At 37.0% G+C, this 19,342-nt stretch overlaps 1 protein-coding gene across 1 annotated transcript in view; it reads right to left on the bottom strand.

The window, feature by feature from the left end:
• Positions 1 to 348: 348 nt before the first annotated feature.
• LOC108672500 (MOXD1 homolog 2) overlaps positions 349 to 19,342 on the bottom strand; it is a 77,000-nt gene continuing 58,006 nt past the window's right edge. Inside the window, exons 6-12 of the mRNA XM_018160176.2 lie at positions 18,932 to 19,132; positions 18,419 to 18,578; positions 17,942 to 18,061; positions 16,633 to 16,799; positions 15,937 to 16,130; positions 9,194 to 9,362; positions 349 to 3,907 (exon numbers count right to left, since the gene is read on the bottom strand). Of these exons, the coding sequence (XP_018015665.1) occupies positions 3,188 to 3,907; positions 9,194 to 9,362; positions 15,937 to 16,130; positions 16,633 to 16,799; positions 17,942 to 18,061; positions 18,419 to 18,578; positions 18,932 to 19,132 (1,731 nt within the window). The 3' untranslated portion in view covers positions 349 to 3,187. The remainder of the gene's footprint in view (positions 3,908 to 9,193; positions 9,363 to 15,936; positions 16,131 to 16,632; positions 16,800 to 17,941; positions 18,062 to 18,418; positions 18,579 to 18,931; positions 19,133 to 19,342) is intronic.

Below are 19,342 nucleotides of genomic sequence, written 5' to 3'. Positions count from 1 at the left end.
TTCTTGACCTCAAGTTTTCGTCGACGAGAAAATGCGCTCTCTGCCACTCACTGCAGTGAGTACTGAGTTATATTTTTTTCCTTCTGCTTATTGTAAACGAACTTCGGTATTTGTCTCCACTTATGCAACTCACTCTCTGATTAAATACCAGCGGAAGAACTCCATTTTTGTTTTGGTCATTTGTGGGTTATTTGCAGCAGCTTTTTTGGTTATAATGTGTCCGAACTACCATGGATGTGCAATGTAAATCCTCGATTAAATTAGGATTAAACTTGCAAAAAATCGCTGTAAATATCTAATCTTCAGTTAGACTAAAATATTTTCAGAACTAAGGGTAATGAAAAATTATTGAAAAAAATATTGTATTAGAACTAATAGCTTTTTTATACACAAACTGTACAGTGATAATAATAATAATAGGCATGATCCTAACAATAATACAATCACACAGAATAATATGTGGCTCTTTCAGACCGAGTGTCACCACATTTTATAACACAAGCGGACTCAAAAACAGCGAGTGACTAAAGGCTTGCAAAAATAATAAGCAAGCACAACGTAGAGACGGCGATCGAAGCAAGAACAATAAGCATTATGTCAATAACAACGTAAAAATGTACAAGTGTCAATATATACACTCCTTAATGCAGTAAATTGACTAAAATATGCGAATCTGCCTGTCATAACATCGGCACATGCTGTATTTCATTACTAAGGGATTAGGAAAAGTTGGAAATTCGTTAAGGTCCAAAAATTTTGCATTGGTCTAACCAAGCGAATGCATAATTTTCTGCTTACTTGACACACGTGTATGAGATTTTGTTTGAATCTTTAACAGGTCATAATTTCGCGGTGTATTTCCGAGTCAAGGGCAGTGCCGCAAAGCGCACGTAAAAGTAATGATTGTACGTTAAAAACGAGATTTACCGTGAATTTGAGTAGTCTTTCAAGACAAATATTATGAAAATTCTATGTAGCCAAAAAAATTCGAAATTGTCAGACTTCTTTGAATCATGTAGACGCTGTTAATCATTAAATTTACGGTGAATACACAAGAAGTATTATATGCAGAAGTTAGACTGATTAGTGTTATATTGATAATACAATGGTCTTCAGATTATTTTGTAATACATTACATTTTTATTTCAATTAAAAAGTTACAAATAATTTTACGTTTTCAATGATTAAATTCTTCGAGGACGATGTCGAATTTCATGCAAAGCTTGCAATACAGTTGATGAACAGTTAACTGATATTTATCAGCCTTCAATAAATAAGTTATATGCCTTACTTCAATTTCATAGATGAAATTCATTATATATGATAGACATCATGAAAGTATATGGCCGATAACATTGAAATATACATCTATGAAGTTAGCAAAATGCAGCAATAAAGTAGTCAATACTTTCAACAACTTGTTTGATGTTGCGCAATCGTTTGGGAAGGTGTGAACCTTCCATTAATATGGAATTATTAAAGTTATGCATTTGCGGATTTTGTATAAGAAATTACAAAACATCAGTCGAGATACAAAAAAACGAATATTCATCATAGAACCCAAGTTACTAGATTAGTAAAATAGGTGTCATAGAATTGCATAGGAATAGCGAATGAAATTTACTGACTATAAAAATTAGTGTTAGGTTCGAATTTTGTTTAACAGGAAAAACGAACAACAACCACAAGCAGTAGGTTGTGTCTCAGGAAAATTATTGGCATCTAAACATTTTGATTCGTTTTCAGGAAGCAATCAAAGCATTCCCTGAAAAATCCAAAACTTCAGTTAAAAAATGACGCAAACACGAATAAATAAATATAAATGGCTGAAGCAATACAAAAAAAAAAAAGAAAAAAAAATGTTGAAAATATCGGGAGAGAATTGATCGAAAATCGAGGTATGACGAGAGCCAATTTTTTCATACAAGCTTGTTTTTCCCACAGATGTCAATTGCTTCGATCAAATCAGCAAACTTCAAATTCAATCACTGAAGCGACAAAAAATACTGACAGCGAGAGTACAGAACAGCAATAAACACTACGAAGCAGCGGAATTCGATGTTCAGAGACTTTCAGGAAGGAACAAATAATATTTAATCAGTAAAGTGTCAACGTGAATGTCGCCGAAAAAAATTAATGAAGATGCTATCATTTCTGATATTTGATTGCTGCTGTGGAAATAAATTCGTAGATTTTATAGAACAAGAATAGATATTTTTGAGGCCGCCAGAAATTCACCGCTATTTTGAGAAAGTTATCCGTCCTCAGAGCGCTGCAAACGTAAACAGAAACATTGATTCTGGCACAAGGACGAGTTTCCGAAAATCAACTCTCAAATCGGAGGTCAATTTGAAAGCAACCGAATCAATTACAGAGAAAAGCGCCAACGTCTAAAAATTCATCAAATTTTTAAATACAGTTCAGTTTTGCACTAACTGGAAACTGGACGTTACCAGCAAGAACACTCGGTCAGGCTTTACAAAGGAAAATTCTCTTTAATGTGAGTGCACATTTTTTATAAAAGGTCAAAAATTAAATTTCGGAGGATTGGTCGGAAAAATGATATAATTGCGACGTTCATTACGCGGACATTGTGACAATATCTTTAATCAACTGAAGAATTTAAATGGAAATTTACGTAAAAAACGAGCATGTAATAGTTGGAATTTTTGGCAATATAGGCATGGAATTATTCCAGTGCGAAGACAATAAACAGAAACCATTTAGTTAGTTCAGTCAAAAATCAAATTTCTATAGTCATTTCGTACAAATTTCACATAAGACGTTGCTATATCAGCAAAAGTCCACGACTCTTTGGGTCCATTTAATAGCTCTTCACATACACGACGTTTAGCTACAGCAAACACGATAATGCCACAAATGCCTTCGTTCCTACAAACACGACATTCACGAAACTGAATAATTGCACTTAAATCAAGAGAAGAAGCACAGAGAGCTTCAAACTTGAATTTCTGTATCTAACTTTATATCTTTTAGGCTAAACATTTCTTCTTAATGGAACAGCCTAAAGTTCTGTACAAATAGACACACGCGACCTACAGACTTTCATCACAAGCGTAAGAAGCGAGGCTACCAGTATGCCGTACCAATATACAAATATCACTATTTCCAGAGAAAGAGTCTAGAAGCTTGGGGTGAAGATCCTATAAAACACAAGTTACATGTACTAGCAGCCTAAAATAGAGCTTTTCAAGCGATTAAATACGTTTTTATTATATAAGAAATGTACGATAGGAATAAAAAAGAGACTAATCTTCCAGCCTGGCGCTGGTATGGATGCCGCACCAGCAGAGTTTGCCCGAGGATTATGAGCGGTGCGCTCCTGGAAACTATCAGGCAAGCGATTATGGTTCACTTCCTCCTCCAAATCGCGCTCCATGGCATCAAACTCTTCCCTCAAATCCTGGAACGGCGATCTGTTCCTGGTGTTAACGGTTCTTCCACTATTGCCGTAGACACCGTGGCTGTTAACAGCCCCGTTAGCCCCTGGGAACTGCTCCATGGGGTTCACGGACGAACCTTGGTTCTTCGCATCAAAAACATCCTCTCTAATGGGCATGAAAACGTCGAATTTTCTCACTGGATCAGCATCAATTCTCTTGATGGGTTTGGAGCTGATGTCATCATCGAACATCACATCAGATCCATCGTATGCAGACACTGGACTGGCCCCATCCCCGGAGGCGTGGTCTTCAGTGTGAGGGCCCTGTGCCTCGTCTTGTAGCCCCTCGGCCAAGTGTGGGTGTTGACGACGATGGTGAGGGCGCTGCCGCCGGTGATGGACACTGGACTCCTTAGCATGAGGCCACTGCGGTCTCCGGCAGGTGTCTTCGGCGAACCAGGGCTCGCTGATATTAGGATACTCGTAATCAACTTCTTCCAGGATCTGAAAAGATAAATAAGATGAACGTTAGCAAACTAATCAAAGCTGATAAAATGTTGAATTTTTTTATTAGGCTGTCAAAGGTACAATTTATTTAGGGCAATTATTGAAGTAGATTCGAAAAGAAACCGATAACGGAAAACATAATTAACAAAACTTGACAAATTATTTCAAATTATTGGCAAACAGTTTGGAGATAAAAAAATTAATTTAAGCAAGTGCTTATATAAAATAAGCACAATTACGAGTGCAAGTGGAGAAAAGTGCATCTAAATCGCCTAGCAACAAAGATCCTCCTTGCCCAGCGTCCTGTAAAATTAAAAGCCCGCCCAGCATTGTGCCTTCAGAATTAGACTATGAATAATAAGTAGTTGGAGCTTCTTTTTCTATCTGTACAGAGCAGCCACACTCCCATTGTGGAGCGCAGCGCCGCTTGCTACTGAAGAAATGAATCTTTTCAGACTACCGTGAACAAAATGCCTCCTAAACCACCACAAAATACGAAGCTTACCCTGGAAAATATTTTAAATATTTCTCTTGCTATCAGATATCAGTATAATTCCGGGAGGAAACACGAAAGTTTATCATTATTATAGCTTAAGCGTGAAATGCAAGACGATTCTTTAGTAGCGTTGCAATTAGTTTGCGTACTGTTTAAAAAACAGAGACTGTGACTTCTGAATTCGTTATTCGTAGCTACAAAGACGCGTCGCAAGAAAGATCGTTCTAAAGACCCTGGTGCAAATGACACGATAAGACGGAGCAAGACGACGTCACGAAGAGTTTGCATGTGATATTCCAGGACCGAGGAGGACTTCCAAATGACCCTTCGAGCAAAGGACTTATAATTGGCGCCATTAACGATAAGAAAGCTCTGGGACATGGCACTAGACCTACATTAGCGTGGCTCAATGATGACGGCATTTTATGATGAGGGCCACGATATCAGGTAACGAAGGAACGAGCGTCCAGATTAAAATCCAACTATTTAACATATGGTCAAAGTGGGTTTAACATTCTTGCAATTAGATTTGACTTCAACCAAATTAACAGCGTAAAAAGTCACTTTCGCGTTTTTAATTAATGAAAAGATTATGTATGATAGAGTTTTTGCAACGGTTGCTCCACCATTTTGAAAACTACCAGTTGACAATTCTACAAAAAATCATGCGATGGCATTATTAAGTGTTATTAACTAAAATAACTGAACCAATGAAGTGAATTATGTCGTCATGGGAAATTAATAGAGTGTTCGCAAGTGTCGTCATCATTTCTATAGATGAGGTTCATCTTGTATTAGACACATAACATAAGTCAATGGTTGTAAATGTCAGTAAAAACGTTATTCAATGATCGTTCCCTACCCCACAATGCAAGTTGGAATAGTCAGACATTTGTAAAATTTTGTAAATTAATCATGAGAATCTTTCCGAAGTATTCATGAATGGGCAATGATGAGACTAAAAAGTCTCAAAAGTAATGGGTTTTGAAATATTTCAGCAAAAGGAATAGGAGTATTCACCGTATTTCGCGTATTTGCATATGGCGGAACGATCCGTGTGAGAATATTAAGGGGTGACGACAATTTTTGTGAAGGTCCTCGAAGACCGCAGCTATCAAATAGATAAGGCGCTTGAACTTGAAGAGATCGTGCATAAGAATAAACAAATTCTGCTAAGTTTATCACCTATAATTCTTCACGAACTTGGAAATTTAGAGACGAAATATTTACTTTTTTTATATGTAAAGCGTTAGCGAATTTCAGAATTATTTTCAAGTGTACAAGCATATATTGTCAAAATAATATGAAGAAAAATAAAATATAAAATAAAATGAGCAAAACTAAAACGAAATGAAACAGAAGCATAAAATGTTTCATGCCTAGAAACTTGGAGTAAAGAAATGGCGTCAGGATTTTGGAGGCAAGGTTTAGTGCAGCTAAGAGGCCTGCAAATTTTACAGTGGAGGCAGCAGCAATTTCACAGTTTGTTGGCACGACCCAAATATGCTCAGGAGGAAGCCAAACAGCTTCACATTCGCTGCTCTCGACAACAAACCACGTCTCTCTTCCTTGCCTTCATCGATGATGAAGTGTCACCGATAAAATACGAACACGCACACGAAATTCAGCGCTCCGAGAACGCAAGAGAAACATGAACATCACAGGTGAGAGAAATTCGCATGCTAGAAGGAAAAAAAATTTAACTCAGTACTCACTGCAGTGAGTGACAGAGAGCGTATTTTCTCGTCGACGAAAACGTGAAGTCACGGACGGAAAGACGGACTGACGGACGGACAGACGTGGCGAGCACAATAGTGCATTTTTTTCCATAAATGAGAAAATGCGCTAAAAAGTAGGCTTGGAGGCCTACACGAAATATTCTAAAACTGAGCCAAAAAAAATTGGTTCAAGATAAAACTTGTAACACAAGTAAAACGCTTTGCGAAAAGTTGAGTGCAAAAGTTCAAGATGCGATCGAGCGCAGTTTTTAACAAAGACTTGGTTAGTTGTGTAGGACTGCTGCATCAATTATAGATACATTTTAAGTACGCATCTGTTCGAAAAATACATGCAAAACTTGAGATCATCTTTCATAAAAAGAAAGAATTCAGAAAAATTCAACTCGATCGTTTCATAAAGAAAATATTAATATTTAATTGTTTTATTTATTAGGTAATTATAAACAACGGTGACTATTGAAATGTATGTCGTCTTTATAATTCTCAAATAAATAAGTTCATGGGCATATGAAATTCAGAACATTAATTTTCAGCGTTCGGCGAAGAAGTGAAAATCATTCTATTACCTAGAGTTCTTCATTATAAAAAATAACTCACCAAATTTACTTATCCCATGTTTAAGTCAACACGGAGGTAAACGCGATATGGAATAAAAACTTCATATGAGATATTTTTTTGTTTCGTCCTGCTGCAGTTTTAATTGCGCTAGAGTCTCGCATTTACGATCCGAGTGGAAGGGTAGCGGAATTATTAAATAGTATTAGGCTGCTCCTTACGCAATATCTACGTAGTATTTGTTAAGTATGTCGTTTCGTCTATTGTCTATTATAATTTTAAACAGAATTTACGTTAACTCAAGCATAACCATTTGCTTGCATATTCTACGTCTTCTGAATCTCTTGCATTCATATTCTATTTCAGACGAAATGTTATTTGAAATCACTACTGTAAAATCCTCATTTCATCTTTTTTGAAAGAATGAATATTTATTCACTAGGTCCCCAGAAAATGAAAAAGCTGCGACGTTTAAATAATGAAATTTTACCAAATCCCCCTCATCCTCCTGAAATTAATTTTCTTATCTTCCTGATATCTATAGTGATTGTCACTTTTTAAGGTAAGGAAATCTTATTACACGCAATTATGCGTTCTCTAAGAAGAGCATTGTTCAAACATTTGAATAGTTTTTTCGTGAAGACGATGATAGTTTTTGATGACGGAAAATCTCTTTAAGAAGAACTTATAAAAGGTGTTCGTAAAAACATCGTGTCTAGATCAAATAAAATAGAATATGATAGTCATATTATTGCATTTCAGAAAGTTTCATTTCGTTCGAAATAAACTACTTTAACAACATTGGAACAGGCGTATAAAATAAATTGTTATGCATTTCAAGTGAAACAGACATCGTTCCAGGGTCGAAATTGTTCAGTTGCAATTTAATTCCCAAACAGTATCAACGGATGGAAGAAACAAATTTTCTTTGCAATATTCAATAAAATAACAAACCATAATACTAAAAAATCACAGAGCACGGCACTAACAGAAAACAACATAAATAAATAATAGTAAAAACAACAACATTGTGGCACATACGGAACAAATTTTGGCGGGGTTCACAAGCAAGACGAGCCCTCATTAGAGCGGCGCCCCAGGGCCCAGAATTATGTTGAAGCTTCAAGCAAAAATTCGCCGAAATCCTAAGGTTTCCCCACAAACTTGAGAATTACGTCGCACGGCATGACCAAGCACCTCCAGAGAACTCCAAAACGCAACCATAACGGAAATTTCTAAGGGAATTTTACTACAGTTTTGCATCGCTTGTTTCTACTATAGGTGCATTAAAGAAATATTAAAAGAAAAGTTTTCAAGTAATCTTGAGAAAACCTTTCTGCTTTACATTCCAAATGGGTCAAAAATTAAATTGTTAAATTTAAAACCTTCCTAATTGATCCACCTTGAAGATTAACAATATTATTAACGTAGGATAGCAGAAATATGTAGACAACAATGTGAAGAAGAAACGAAAAAACTCTTATCTTCCGGCCAAAGATTTTTTACCAAGACCTTAATGTAGACTTAATTCATTTTAGCAGTTTCACGTCAAATTAGCTATGCAAATAACCAATTTAAGGTAGCGACAACATAAATCGATGAACAATTTTTCTCAAAAATTCTTAATGCGTCAAGACGCATATACGTCAAGAACAAAACAATTAACTATTCTTAATCATAATCTAAAGTCGATAAATCCGCCACCACGCTAGCATGCCGTTAGAAAAAGCGTGGCGAACAAATCCCTTTATTCGCATGGAATTAATCAGTGCACCAGACAGGTTCCCCAGCGGGGTCTCATAATCCAGTGGTAATGAAGTCTCCGGGAGTCCCTCGCCACCAATGAAGAAATGAGCTCTAGAGGCGCTCAGGTTGAGAGGTCCGTGGCTATCCAAAGAGGAGTCCAAGCGCAATAGCTCACGAAAAAGTAAGAAATACTGTCATGTCTTCAGTGACGTTGTGATATTAATTAGCTTTAGCAAACCAGTGAATGATTTGATGTAGATACCCTTCTTGGGCAAAAATTAGAACGGAATGTTCTAATTTTTGCAAAAGTTTGTTTGTTTCACAATTAGTAAAATAGCATGAACCTAGCGCAATGTCGCGCATAACATAAATAAAGAATAAATGTTTTGAGATTATTAAAGTCTAAGATGCTTGTTATTGTTAAAAAAATCATCGAGTGTTAATACACATCTAGTATTACAGGAATCATCCAGCAATATTGATATTGTTTGCACGGTAACTTTAGAGATGCACATTCTGTCCTCAGGAAAGGCACGTTAGCCTGAGGGTTAAAATATTTTTCCGGTTGACTTCATGTTAGACAAAACTACCCCGTACTAATCAATTCGTGATTGGAAATTATTATCCAATCATGTATCCTATTGGATATTGCATGTTGAAAAGTATGTTAGGATGGCGCCAATGCAGTACCAAAGATACCTCACCAATTTAACATAGATTTTCAATTAAATATTCCTAAAGACTCACAGGCAGAAGACTGTGTCCACGGGAGCGGCACATGGGGTTGAAGGTGCCGGTGTGCGTGGTGCGCTGGAAATTCTCGAACTGAAATTCCCAGTCGTAGTTGACCAGCCGCCATTCCAGCGTCTTGCCTGCCAGCTCCTGAGGCTTCCGTATTTTGATTATGTCCGAGTCACTGCAGAAGAAGAAGACAAAAAATATCATTTATGAGACTATTCTTCCTTGACGCGTTTGCTCGTGCGTTCAGCTCTTGCCGGATTGCATAGGTACAATAATAATTGTACCTCAACTTGGTTCGATTATAACGTTGTCAAATTATGCAGTATGACGAGGGTGAAAGGAAAACAATGGGATTAAGTCTGAGTTAAGTACGGTAAATGATTCTTTCTACAGGTTTCAATTGCCAATTTAGTCCTTAATCCTGTAGTCGAGTTAGTAGCTGAAGTGATAAGCCATTACCAATTACGTCAGAGAGCACGGAAAAAAATGTATGACGAGAATCATATACAAACCTAGTTAGGTTCATTGAAATGAATTCGCATCCTAATAAGCGTTTTTTTATTACAAGCGACAAGAAAATAATACATAGTTTTAGCGTAAAGACCATAAACAACCCGGAGAAGCAGTATATAAATAAAGACAAATATCCAGCGAAGGCGCTTAAGCCCTCAAGAAAATTGGAAGCCAATATTTAGTGGTGTAGAAAATGAGGTGCCGAGCGCAAGGCTCCTTGAGTCTAAATCATGCATCGGCTGCCACGCCAGAGGCTGCTAATGCAGCTTCTTATTCTTATTTTTTTATTTTTTTATTTTATTTTTATTTTTTTATTCTTCTTATTTTCCTGCGTCTAGGACTGAGGGATACTCTCAGCAGCCCTCGGATAATGTACAGGCAACCCTCAAGCCGTGCTAAAAAATACCCTCGGTTACGTATGCCAGTGGCTTCACACTGTTAACTGATACTTAGTGAAAAGTAATGGGTCTGACATTGGAAGGCTAAATGAGCGCTTTATGTGCTGGAAGTGGAAATGCGATCCAAAATTTTGAAGGCATGAAGACTTGTAATGGAATGTTGATAAATTGAATATATTCACATGGAAATCATGAATGTTAATTGTGACGAATAATGAATTAAAAACACAAGTAATTCGCATGACTTTTCCAAAGTAATATATGAGAAAGTGGACTAGATAGTAGTGAAAAAAAACATCCCTCCAATTTAGTAGGCAGCGAACCAGAAGTTTTTAAATGAATGAATGACAAGACTCTTTTCAGCGTAAAAATTAAGGGCGATGCCAAATTAGCGAGCAAAAACAGTGTGGATTGTTAGGACAACGAACCGACGATGCATTTTGCAAACCCGACACAGCTTTCGTCTCGCCGCAGAAAAGCAACAACAAGTTGTCGTTGTTATAACGCAATTATCGGAGTTATATTTGTTGTGACCATGCCAGACCTCTGGACAATTGAATAAAAGAGAGAGGTGAGGCCTCGGGGGTTCTTAGTTGTAGGAAAAAATATCTGAAAGTTTGCCTCAGCTTGTAGCTCGGCCAGGACACTTGGGCAGAGATTAGTATCACTTGTAAATGATAGTATCGCTTGTAAATGATTGTGTGGCGTGTACAGTTTCCGTGTTTCGTGGCAAATGATTATTAGTTAACAGAAATACTATTGGAAAAGAAAATATCGAAATTGACTTAGGAACCATGCAATGGGTAAAACTTATGTGTGAATTGGCTTGGAATAATGGGCTGATATTTTACATGCCACTCATTTTTCCCGATCAATTAAATTATGTACATACAACAACAGTCTTAATGATTTAGAATAATCGTCCATGGCACTCAGACCTGCATTACCACAATAAGTAAGTATTCCCACAAAATCAATCATGAATTTGACTAAATTAATAAGCATTGATGTCAATGGGGGAGTTATAGAGCTGTAGGGCCAATGTCACCCCAACCTCTTCACGGCTCTCCAGACAGCCTCCCCCTATCAGTTAATCAGGACATCCCTCTAGCGTTTATTAGCTTACACTCCCACACGCTCAGCTCTGTTGCTGGGACAAGTGTCTTAACTTCGTTGTGCTTTATTCGGATAAATGTGGTGATCTGTACAACGATAAGTGTGATACCAGTATAACGATAAAAGTGATTCTCGACATAACAATAAGCGGGATAGTCGACATGACGATAAGTGTGATACTCGGCGAAACGATTAATGTGATACACGACATAACGATATGTGTGAAACTCGGCATAACGATAAAAGTGATACTCGACTTAACTATAAATGTGATACTCGAAATAAAGATAAAAGTGATACTCGGCGTAGCGATAAATGTGATACTCGGAATTACGACGGATGTGAGTGATAAATGAAATAAAAAACACAACAGATAAGAAGTTCAGATAATTATAGTCTTTTAAATGTTATTATCGCCGCCAGTTAGGCAAACATGTTTTGGTTTTAAGCAAGAGAAGTAGGCGATGATTTTTGTAAGTCAATAATTTAAAACCATAGTAAGTTTTATGAAAATTATTCCGGTCGACAGACTTGAAAGAATATTAATATTATTGATAGACATAATTATTAGACTCAATATTAATTTGAAGGCGATGAAAATACATGATTGATATCTGATGAAGCCAACAACGCAAGTTATTAGCTAATATTGAGGTTAATGACATAGTCTGAAAATAACCTATCGATTTAGTGCCGTAGTTTCAAATCAGAGACACGAGCTCTTTCCATTGATTTAAGCCAGCAAAAGTATAATAATTTGAAACATATTTGAATAAATTTAACGATGGTGGTCGTAGAATATATGCAAATTGTTGTTTAAGTTGGATCGCACTTTAATTTTGCTTTGGTACGATGTCATACATTATTCGTACTCCAAAATATTTGCCGGCACTGCAAGTAAAAATAAGAAATCATCATCGTTGTTGACACTCCAAAATAGTCATGTCACATAAACGCGTGAAAGTCAGTTCCAAGTACATTCGAATAGCTGAATTTCTCAGATAATTTACATGCACATTTAACTACAATTGTATGAAACGTTGGATAAACTGCACCAATTTCTCAAAACGAAAGAAGGTAAACAATAAAGAAAGATGGTAAATACCATTAGAATTGTGAAAATTGCCACCTTCAAAATATTTCTTGAATATTTAAAAATCATTCAATGAGGAAAAATTTAAAAGTTGTCGAAGCACATACAGAACGTAAATTTGTTCAAAGCTAAGGACTGAAATTCATGTTATTAATGATAATCAAATAAAACGATGCTAAAGCATTTCAAATGTTGACCAGTTGCGTTGATTCAACAGTGACCATAATTTGGATAAACAATGAAGAACGTTGAAGTGAAGCATTACTTTTGCGGCCTGGAAGTTCACAAATAAATCAGGTTTGAAGGCTCATTAATTTTCAGAATGCAGGAAGAATGGTTTATCACTTGCTAAATTATATATGAAAATTTTAATGCACAACCACAGCGAGGACACGGTGGATGTTTACACTGAGGCCACAGCATATTGACCTTCATTTGTTGTAAGCTGTTAAACTTTGTAGTGAGTCATCAATGTTCCATGAAAATTAATGAGTCGTGTTAAAAAAAAGCGTCAGCTCGCTTATGCGATTTGATATAATGACTTCAAGCAATTAATGCAGTTATCCAGGAACGCAGGCAGTAAAAATGCCATCAAATATACCGATAAAGCTTTAGTAAGTTCAGACGGGAATTTTATACTCTGTGGAAAAAAAAACATTCTTAAATAAAAAGAAAAAGTAGCCGAAACCGTATTTTAGAGTTCAGAAGGAAATTACGGTTTCGTCTGTTCATTAGCACGCAATGCAATTTAATGAAGTGATACGTTCAATATCCTGCCTACTGTCAATGTTAAAAAATAATCGTGCATCATGCTGACAAGCCATAATAATTCAATCAACAGCGATTCAAGCAATCTAGTGACATTATTACTAGCCATAATAATGTTTTCAACTCACGCATTACCTGCGAGATAACACGTTTAAAAGTTATCAGCAAGCATCGAGTGATTGTAAACAGGCACATGTTATGCGGCGAGCGCTGGCTCAGGGCGACGCATGTTTGCGAGGGATGGTCGGGAATGGCAATCGCGCTCCAATCACAAGACAAATTTCCCTCCCAATAATCAGATTCGTCACCGCGACTCCTAGAGGCGAAATCTTGGCAGCGGAAGGCACAACAGGAGATGGCATAACGAGCGCCAGCCTGCCGAGGAAATGCATGGCGAGGGAAGGAAATGGCGACAGGAAATGAACGAATCTTCGATGTGGGTGAAGGAGTTAACACACAATTTAACATTCAAAGTGGGGGAGAGAGAAGAAGAAGAAATTTACGATATATTGAAGTCAACGTTTATAATTATTGAAACTTTGCAATTTCGGGATTTTCCTTGAATGAGATACACACGTTTTTTTACGATTTTTTTTTGAGTGAAGAAATGCTGCAGGGGCAATATTTTTCAAAGCAAGTTTAATATTTAACACACTCCTTAGGGATTCGATATTTTATCCTCCAAAAATAATATGAAATAAATAACGCAATGTACGCATCCTTTTCTAGCGAGGGCTTGAAAATTTATCATCTATAAGAATTTTGGAAACATTATGTTAATATTATGTAGCCTCCTCTCTTAAATTTTCAGTATAAACCAGAATCTGGAAACATAGCCTGCGACCAGATACTAAAAATATCAGAGCCCTATCGCTGGAAAATAAAATCGGCAGAAATCTTTGGCCGTGAGCTCGCTACACTATCAGATGGCTGCCAGTGAAAGAGTTTGCAGTGTTCGGAAGCACCGGGGCGAACATTTGCTCGAATGCGGCCGATAAGAAGTCCTTTCTTTATTTGCACCCGGCCATGTGTAACGTTGTGCTCGTCCAATTACATTGCAATAGAACAAGGGCCAACGAGCTTCACTAATGTCCTCCAGAAAAACGTGTGAATTTCAAGGATTTCAAGCGCACATAAAAATGCATTTATTATGGGTGAAATTTAAAAAAATCCTAAAACAACCTATAAATAACTTTATGAGCCAGAAAGTGTGTAAGAATGATATATAGTTTTGAATTAGAAACTAGGTATGAGAATTTTAATAAAGAAGGTAAGGGAAAATAATTTTTAAACTTGATGGTTTTCACATTAAAGAAGATGCAGTGTAGAAGTTTGACGCACATGCAGTGAGCAACTAGAGCAAGTCCATGAAGATGAAGCTTAAGAGTCTCATGGAGTGCAGAGCAGCACTAAAAGATGACATAAAGGCTACACTTCGCTCTTTTATCTCAGAAAATAACAAAGCTTGCACAACTTTAAGAGCGGCTGTGACGACAGCATCTGATGCTGGGAGTTCTGGATGTTGATTACGAATTGTACCTAATGCAACATCGAGAAAATTCAATTGAACAGAAAAAAATTATGGGACATGTTCAAATGGTGTAATTGTGAATAAGTTGATACTTTTTTATTTTTAAGTTACACTGCTACACAAACTTAAGAGCTCGTTTACCGATCGAAAATTCTGCAATTAAATAAAAATTTAATTAACCAAAAATAACCAATTTAATTACTTCATACAAAAACACATAGTAACTGGGATGGAGAAGATTGTTCACTATCACGAGACAAAATAAATATTAAGACGTGCTGGTCATTTATGAATAACACTGCCTGGACTTTGAGAAGAAGAATCACTGGAACGGGTCTCTCTGGGAGGTGCATAGTGGCGAGCATTCGTTCGAAAGGCCATCAAAATGTCACGGGAAGAAGGTTAGATCAATGGAACTGCAACCCTCTGTCGTTTGAAGATTCTAGTCACAAAAATGCCCTCATTCTGATACGCTTGACTCAAAAGAAAAGGTTGAATCCTAACATCGTGAGACGCCTTATATGTTAATTATTGATAATGTGGAATTATAAATTATTAAATGAGTTTATCAATTGAAAGGTTACGCGAAACATGAAAAATTGAAGAAGCAACTTGAATGGACATGAACAAAATGTGCAACGAAAATGTATAATGTAAAACTTTAATTACCGGTACTAAAAATAATGTCAAAATCAATAAAAAATTCAGACAAATAAATTTTTCAATAATTTATGCAAACAGAATTGAAATACAATTTTCTGCAAAAATTTGACGCAACCCTCATCAATTATATCGACATCTTTCTCCCAGAAACATAAGGTTGGGAAATGCAAGTAGTGAAAATTCAAAAGAGAGATGCACAGTAAATACACATTGTTTGATCCCATCTAGGTAATTTATTATTCAACCATTGTATATTTTAAAGAAAAAGTCTTTTAAAAGTCAAATCAGATACTAAATGTTTCGATTTTGTAGGGTATTAACCGCAATGTAGAAGTAAAATCTTTCAAAGAGATAGACAAAATATTTTGACACAAGAACGAACAATCTAAAACTTTACTCACTGGGAACGTAGGAACGAACTATGCTAAACTTTACTCACTGGGAACGTAAGAATGAACTATCTTAAACTTTACTCACTGGGAATGTAAGAATGAACTATCTTAAACTATACTTACAGTGAAAGTAGGAACGAACTTTCATGAACTTAACTCACTGGGAACGTAGAAACGAACTATGCTAAACTTTACTCACTGGGAACGTAAGAATGAACTCGCATTAACTTTACTCACAGTGAAAGTAGGAACGAACTATGATAAACATTACTCACTGGGAAAGTTCTTCAATGCCGAGGCTTTGGAGCACGGTATTCAGGGAAGGTTTGGAGTGACAGAGCGACAGAGACGAGCGCGGCCAGTAGTACAGATACGACAAGCACATTTCGTCCCTTGTATTGATACCTCCCAGGGTGATGGCTGAGCGCTCTACGCTGCTGTACTTGCATTCACTGATCAAGTGATCGCCCTGCAACGGTTATGAAATTGCATGCAAAGTTAATCACCACAATTGACAATATTTGAGATAAATTAAAAAAATTACAGTTCGTTATATTTGTGTATACACAATTTATTTGTTATTCAACATAAAAATATAATTCTCCGTGCGAAAACTCGTGTGAAACTAGAATAACTGCATATCGTGAATAATTATAGGATCATGAAGATTAAGGTATCATGGATGACGCATTATGGTTACAGTACCCTAGTTAATGAGGCCATCGCAGGTAAGAATAATCGATCTAGATCCACGAAGGTATGAATAAACGATCTAGATCCACGAATGTATGAATAAACGATCTAGATCCACGAAGGTATGAATAAACGATCTAGATCCACGAAGGTATGAATAAACGATCTCGATCCATATTAAAAAATCATAGCAGCAGCTTAGATAGTAACACAATAAACACGCAACCCAAAACTAACAGATTTTTCAATTAAGAACCTCATGACCGTAATTTACTCACGGGAAGCACAGTCCTGGGCTGCTTCATGAGTCTGTACTCCAAGTAGCTGTAGTCGTAGTTCAGGTCTTGAGCGATAGGGTCTAATTCAACGCCTTGTCTGAGGTGCCTTAGACGCACCTCTCGACCCAGTAAGTGCGTCTGCACCACCGCCCCGAACACTTGGATACCTGAAGAAATAAAAATCTCGTTGTACAGAGTGATTGATGGAAACATATTGTTTAGTATTTCGCGCCTAGCAGCCAGATGTTGCAGGAAAAGAGCGGGGAGTATTTCATATGAAAGGGAAGTGTGTCCCGCCTAGTCAGTTGCCACAATGCATTGGACAAGTGAGCAGCGTGCGTTCTCTGTCAAGGCGTACGTTTATAATGTCCGTTTCATTCTAGCTACTTAACGAGCATTCCGCACTCGGTTCCGTATGCGTCCTTGAGGTCGAATTCCTGATCGGAAATCGGTTGTTACGTGGGTGAACACATTTAGGGCAAGATATCTTAAACCAATTGTAATTGTTTACCACGACTGTCCAAGGACCCCTATCTCATTTGATGAACATTCGCCATGCCATCGCCAAAATACCGGTCAATATGCTTTAGGGAGTTAAATGGAACTTCAGAAATCGATTAACTGAATACATCGGCAGGGGGGGGGGGGCATCAACCAAATTATAAAAAATCAGGCTACGTTTTTTTTTTTCAAGAAATTCTACATTGTAATGACATTATTTAATAGTTCTTTCTTAATTGAGCTTTTATATAATAAAGTTTCTGTAAATCACTTTGTATTGTAGTTAAAATTATATTCCTTTCGTGATATAATTCTCGTTATATTTGAAAATGAATTATACTTCGTTATTGAAATAATTAAATGAAGCATTAATTATTATATTTTAATACGTCATAGTAAGTTATATTTGAGTACCTCTTGCCATAGTCGGTAATTAGAAAAATTTTACATGATATCTATAAAACTCTACGTTATATCGCTATGTATATTAACATTAAATAAAATACCATTGGTCCATAGTTTTCAACAAGAAATTTATGCTAATTTATGGCGACAACATGGCAGCAAAAGGAAAAAAAAATGACCGGTTGATTCATATCACAGGTTAGGGATAACATTAATTGGGAATGAAAGTTGAATCAAGTTGTAACAAATGAATTTTTGTTTCGTAATTTAAAACTCTGGAGGGACTCGAAAAAGTTAATATGTAACGATTTAAAAGCATTTTATGCAATAATCAATGCTTTTCACAAACATGTTTAAGGGAATTTAGCATGAGTTAAGGTATAAGTAACTATACGTAACCGACCCGCAGGCGGGATGGCTTTGGAGGTGCACTCTGACACGCAGTGTCCAGACGACAAGACGCTCGCCTGTCCAGGCGGAATCAGGTGTTTCCAGTTAGGGTCGAGCCCAACGCTCAGAACGCCTGGAAAAAACACAAGGGCAAAGTCAAGATTAGATTTAATAATTTCAGTTAAAAATATAGTTACTAATGAAAAAAAGAGAGAAGAAAATAATTTTTTTTTTCAAGGGCACTATCCCGATGAATTGTGAGTTGAAAGCAAGTTGGCATGCAGATATGTGCAGTAAGACAAAAAATGTATTGGAAAATTTCTTGTTACATAAAACTTATAATGACTAAATTCCACTCTTACTAAAAAATTTGTACTAAGCGTAAACAATTCCATAAAACCTGGAAATAGTGCACAATTTGAAACCATGAAAACCGAAAACCTAATAATATTTACACATATAAGAGCAGTTATACAATAGATAATTTTACCGGCATCGAAGTTCCTTAGTTTGTGTGTGTAGTGAACACGTATGCCGGAGTGGTCCTGGAAGTGCCGGCTGTCGGGGTTGTCGTAGTGAACCTGCATGAGGAAGATCGTGGGGCCGTTCGGGGACAGCGGGTAGCCCGTCTCAGGGGGAAGAGTCAGACCCTGTTGAAAATGAAATAGTTTTAGGATGGATAAGATCAATTAGGCAGAAGAAATATATTACCATTGATTAGGTCCTTCATGTGACCTGGGATAAAACCCAGATGTCAATACATCAATAACATTAATGCAAAAGATTGAGAAATAAAAACAAACTTAAAATCAACTTCTCAAATGGGGAGACAATGTGAATTTTATAAGTTTATTCATACAATTCACGGGAAAATCATTCAAAACACAGATTGTATTAACTTTAATTTATTAAATTCAACCTATTGATTAATTAAACCACATATTGCAACTGTAAAACAAAATTTCCAATATTCGCGCCTAAAAGATAAAATGCCCCAAATAACCTTAGAGCCGACAGCCCAGGCGACGACGACATGAGAGCACGCCCTGAGCAAGGGACTCATGTCCTGAGAGTAGCACTGGCCGCCGCTGCTGTCGGCGAGCTGCTCGAGGCTCGCCACCACCGCCGGGTCGTCGCTGGTGCACTCAGACACGAGGATGTGGTGAACGTGGCGCTCGTTGCCCGCGCTGAAGATCGGCTCGAACTGCAGCGGAAAAGGAGTAAGGTTAGCAGTGGGAGATTACTTCGTAGTGGAAGTTTATTGATTGAAACGTGTGCCAAGACAAACGGGGTGAGTTAGTAGTGGAAGATTATTTCGTGGTGAAACTTGATTACTTCGTGGTGAAACTTTATTGATGAAAATGTGTGCCAACGCAAACGGGGTGAGTTAGTAGTGGAAGATTATTTCGTGGTG

Source organism: Hyalella azteca, unplaced genomic scaffold (genome assembly GCF_000764305.2).
Source record: "Hyalella azteca isolate HAZT.00-mixed unplaced genomic scaffold, Hazt_2.0.2 contig13457, whole genome shotgun sequence".
Lineage (NCBI taxonomy): Eukaryota > Metazoa > Arthropoda > Malacostraca > Amphipoda > Hyalellidae > Hyalella > Hyalella azteca.
Note: the sequence above shows the minus strand (reverse complement) of the source record. Positions and strands in the feature narration are given on the sequence as shown.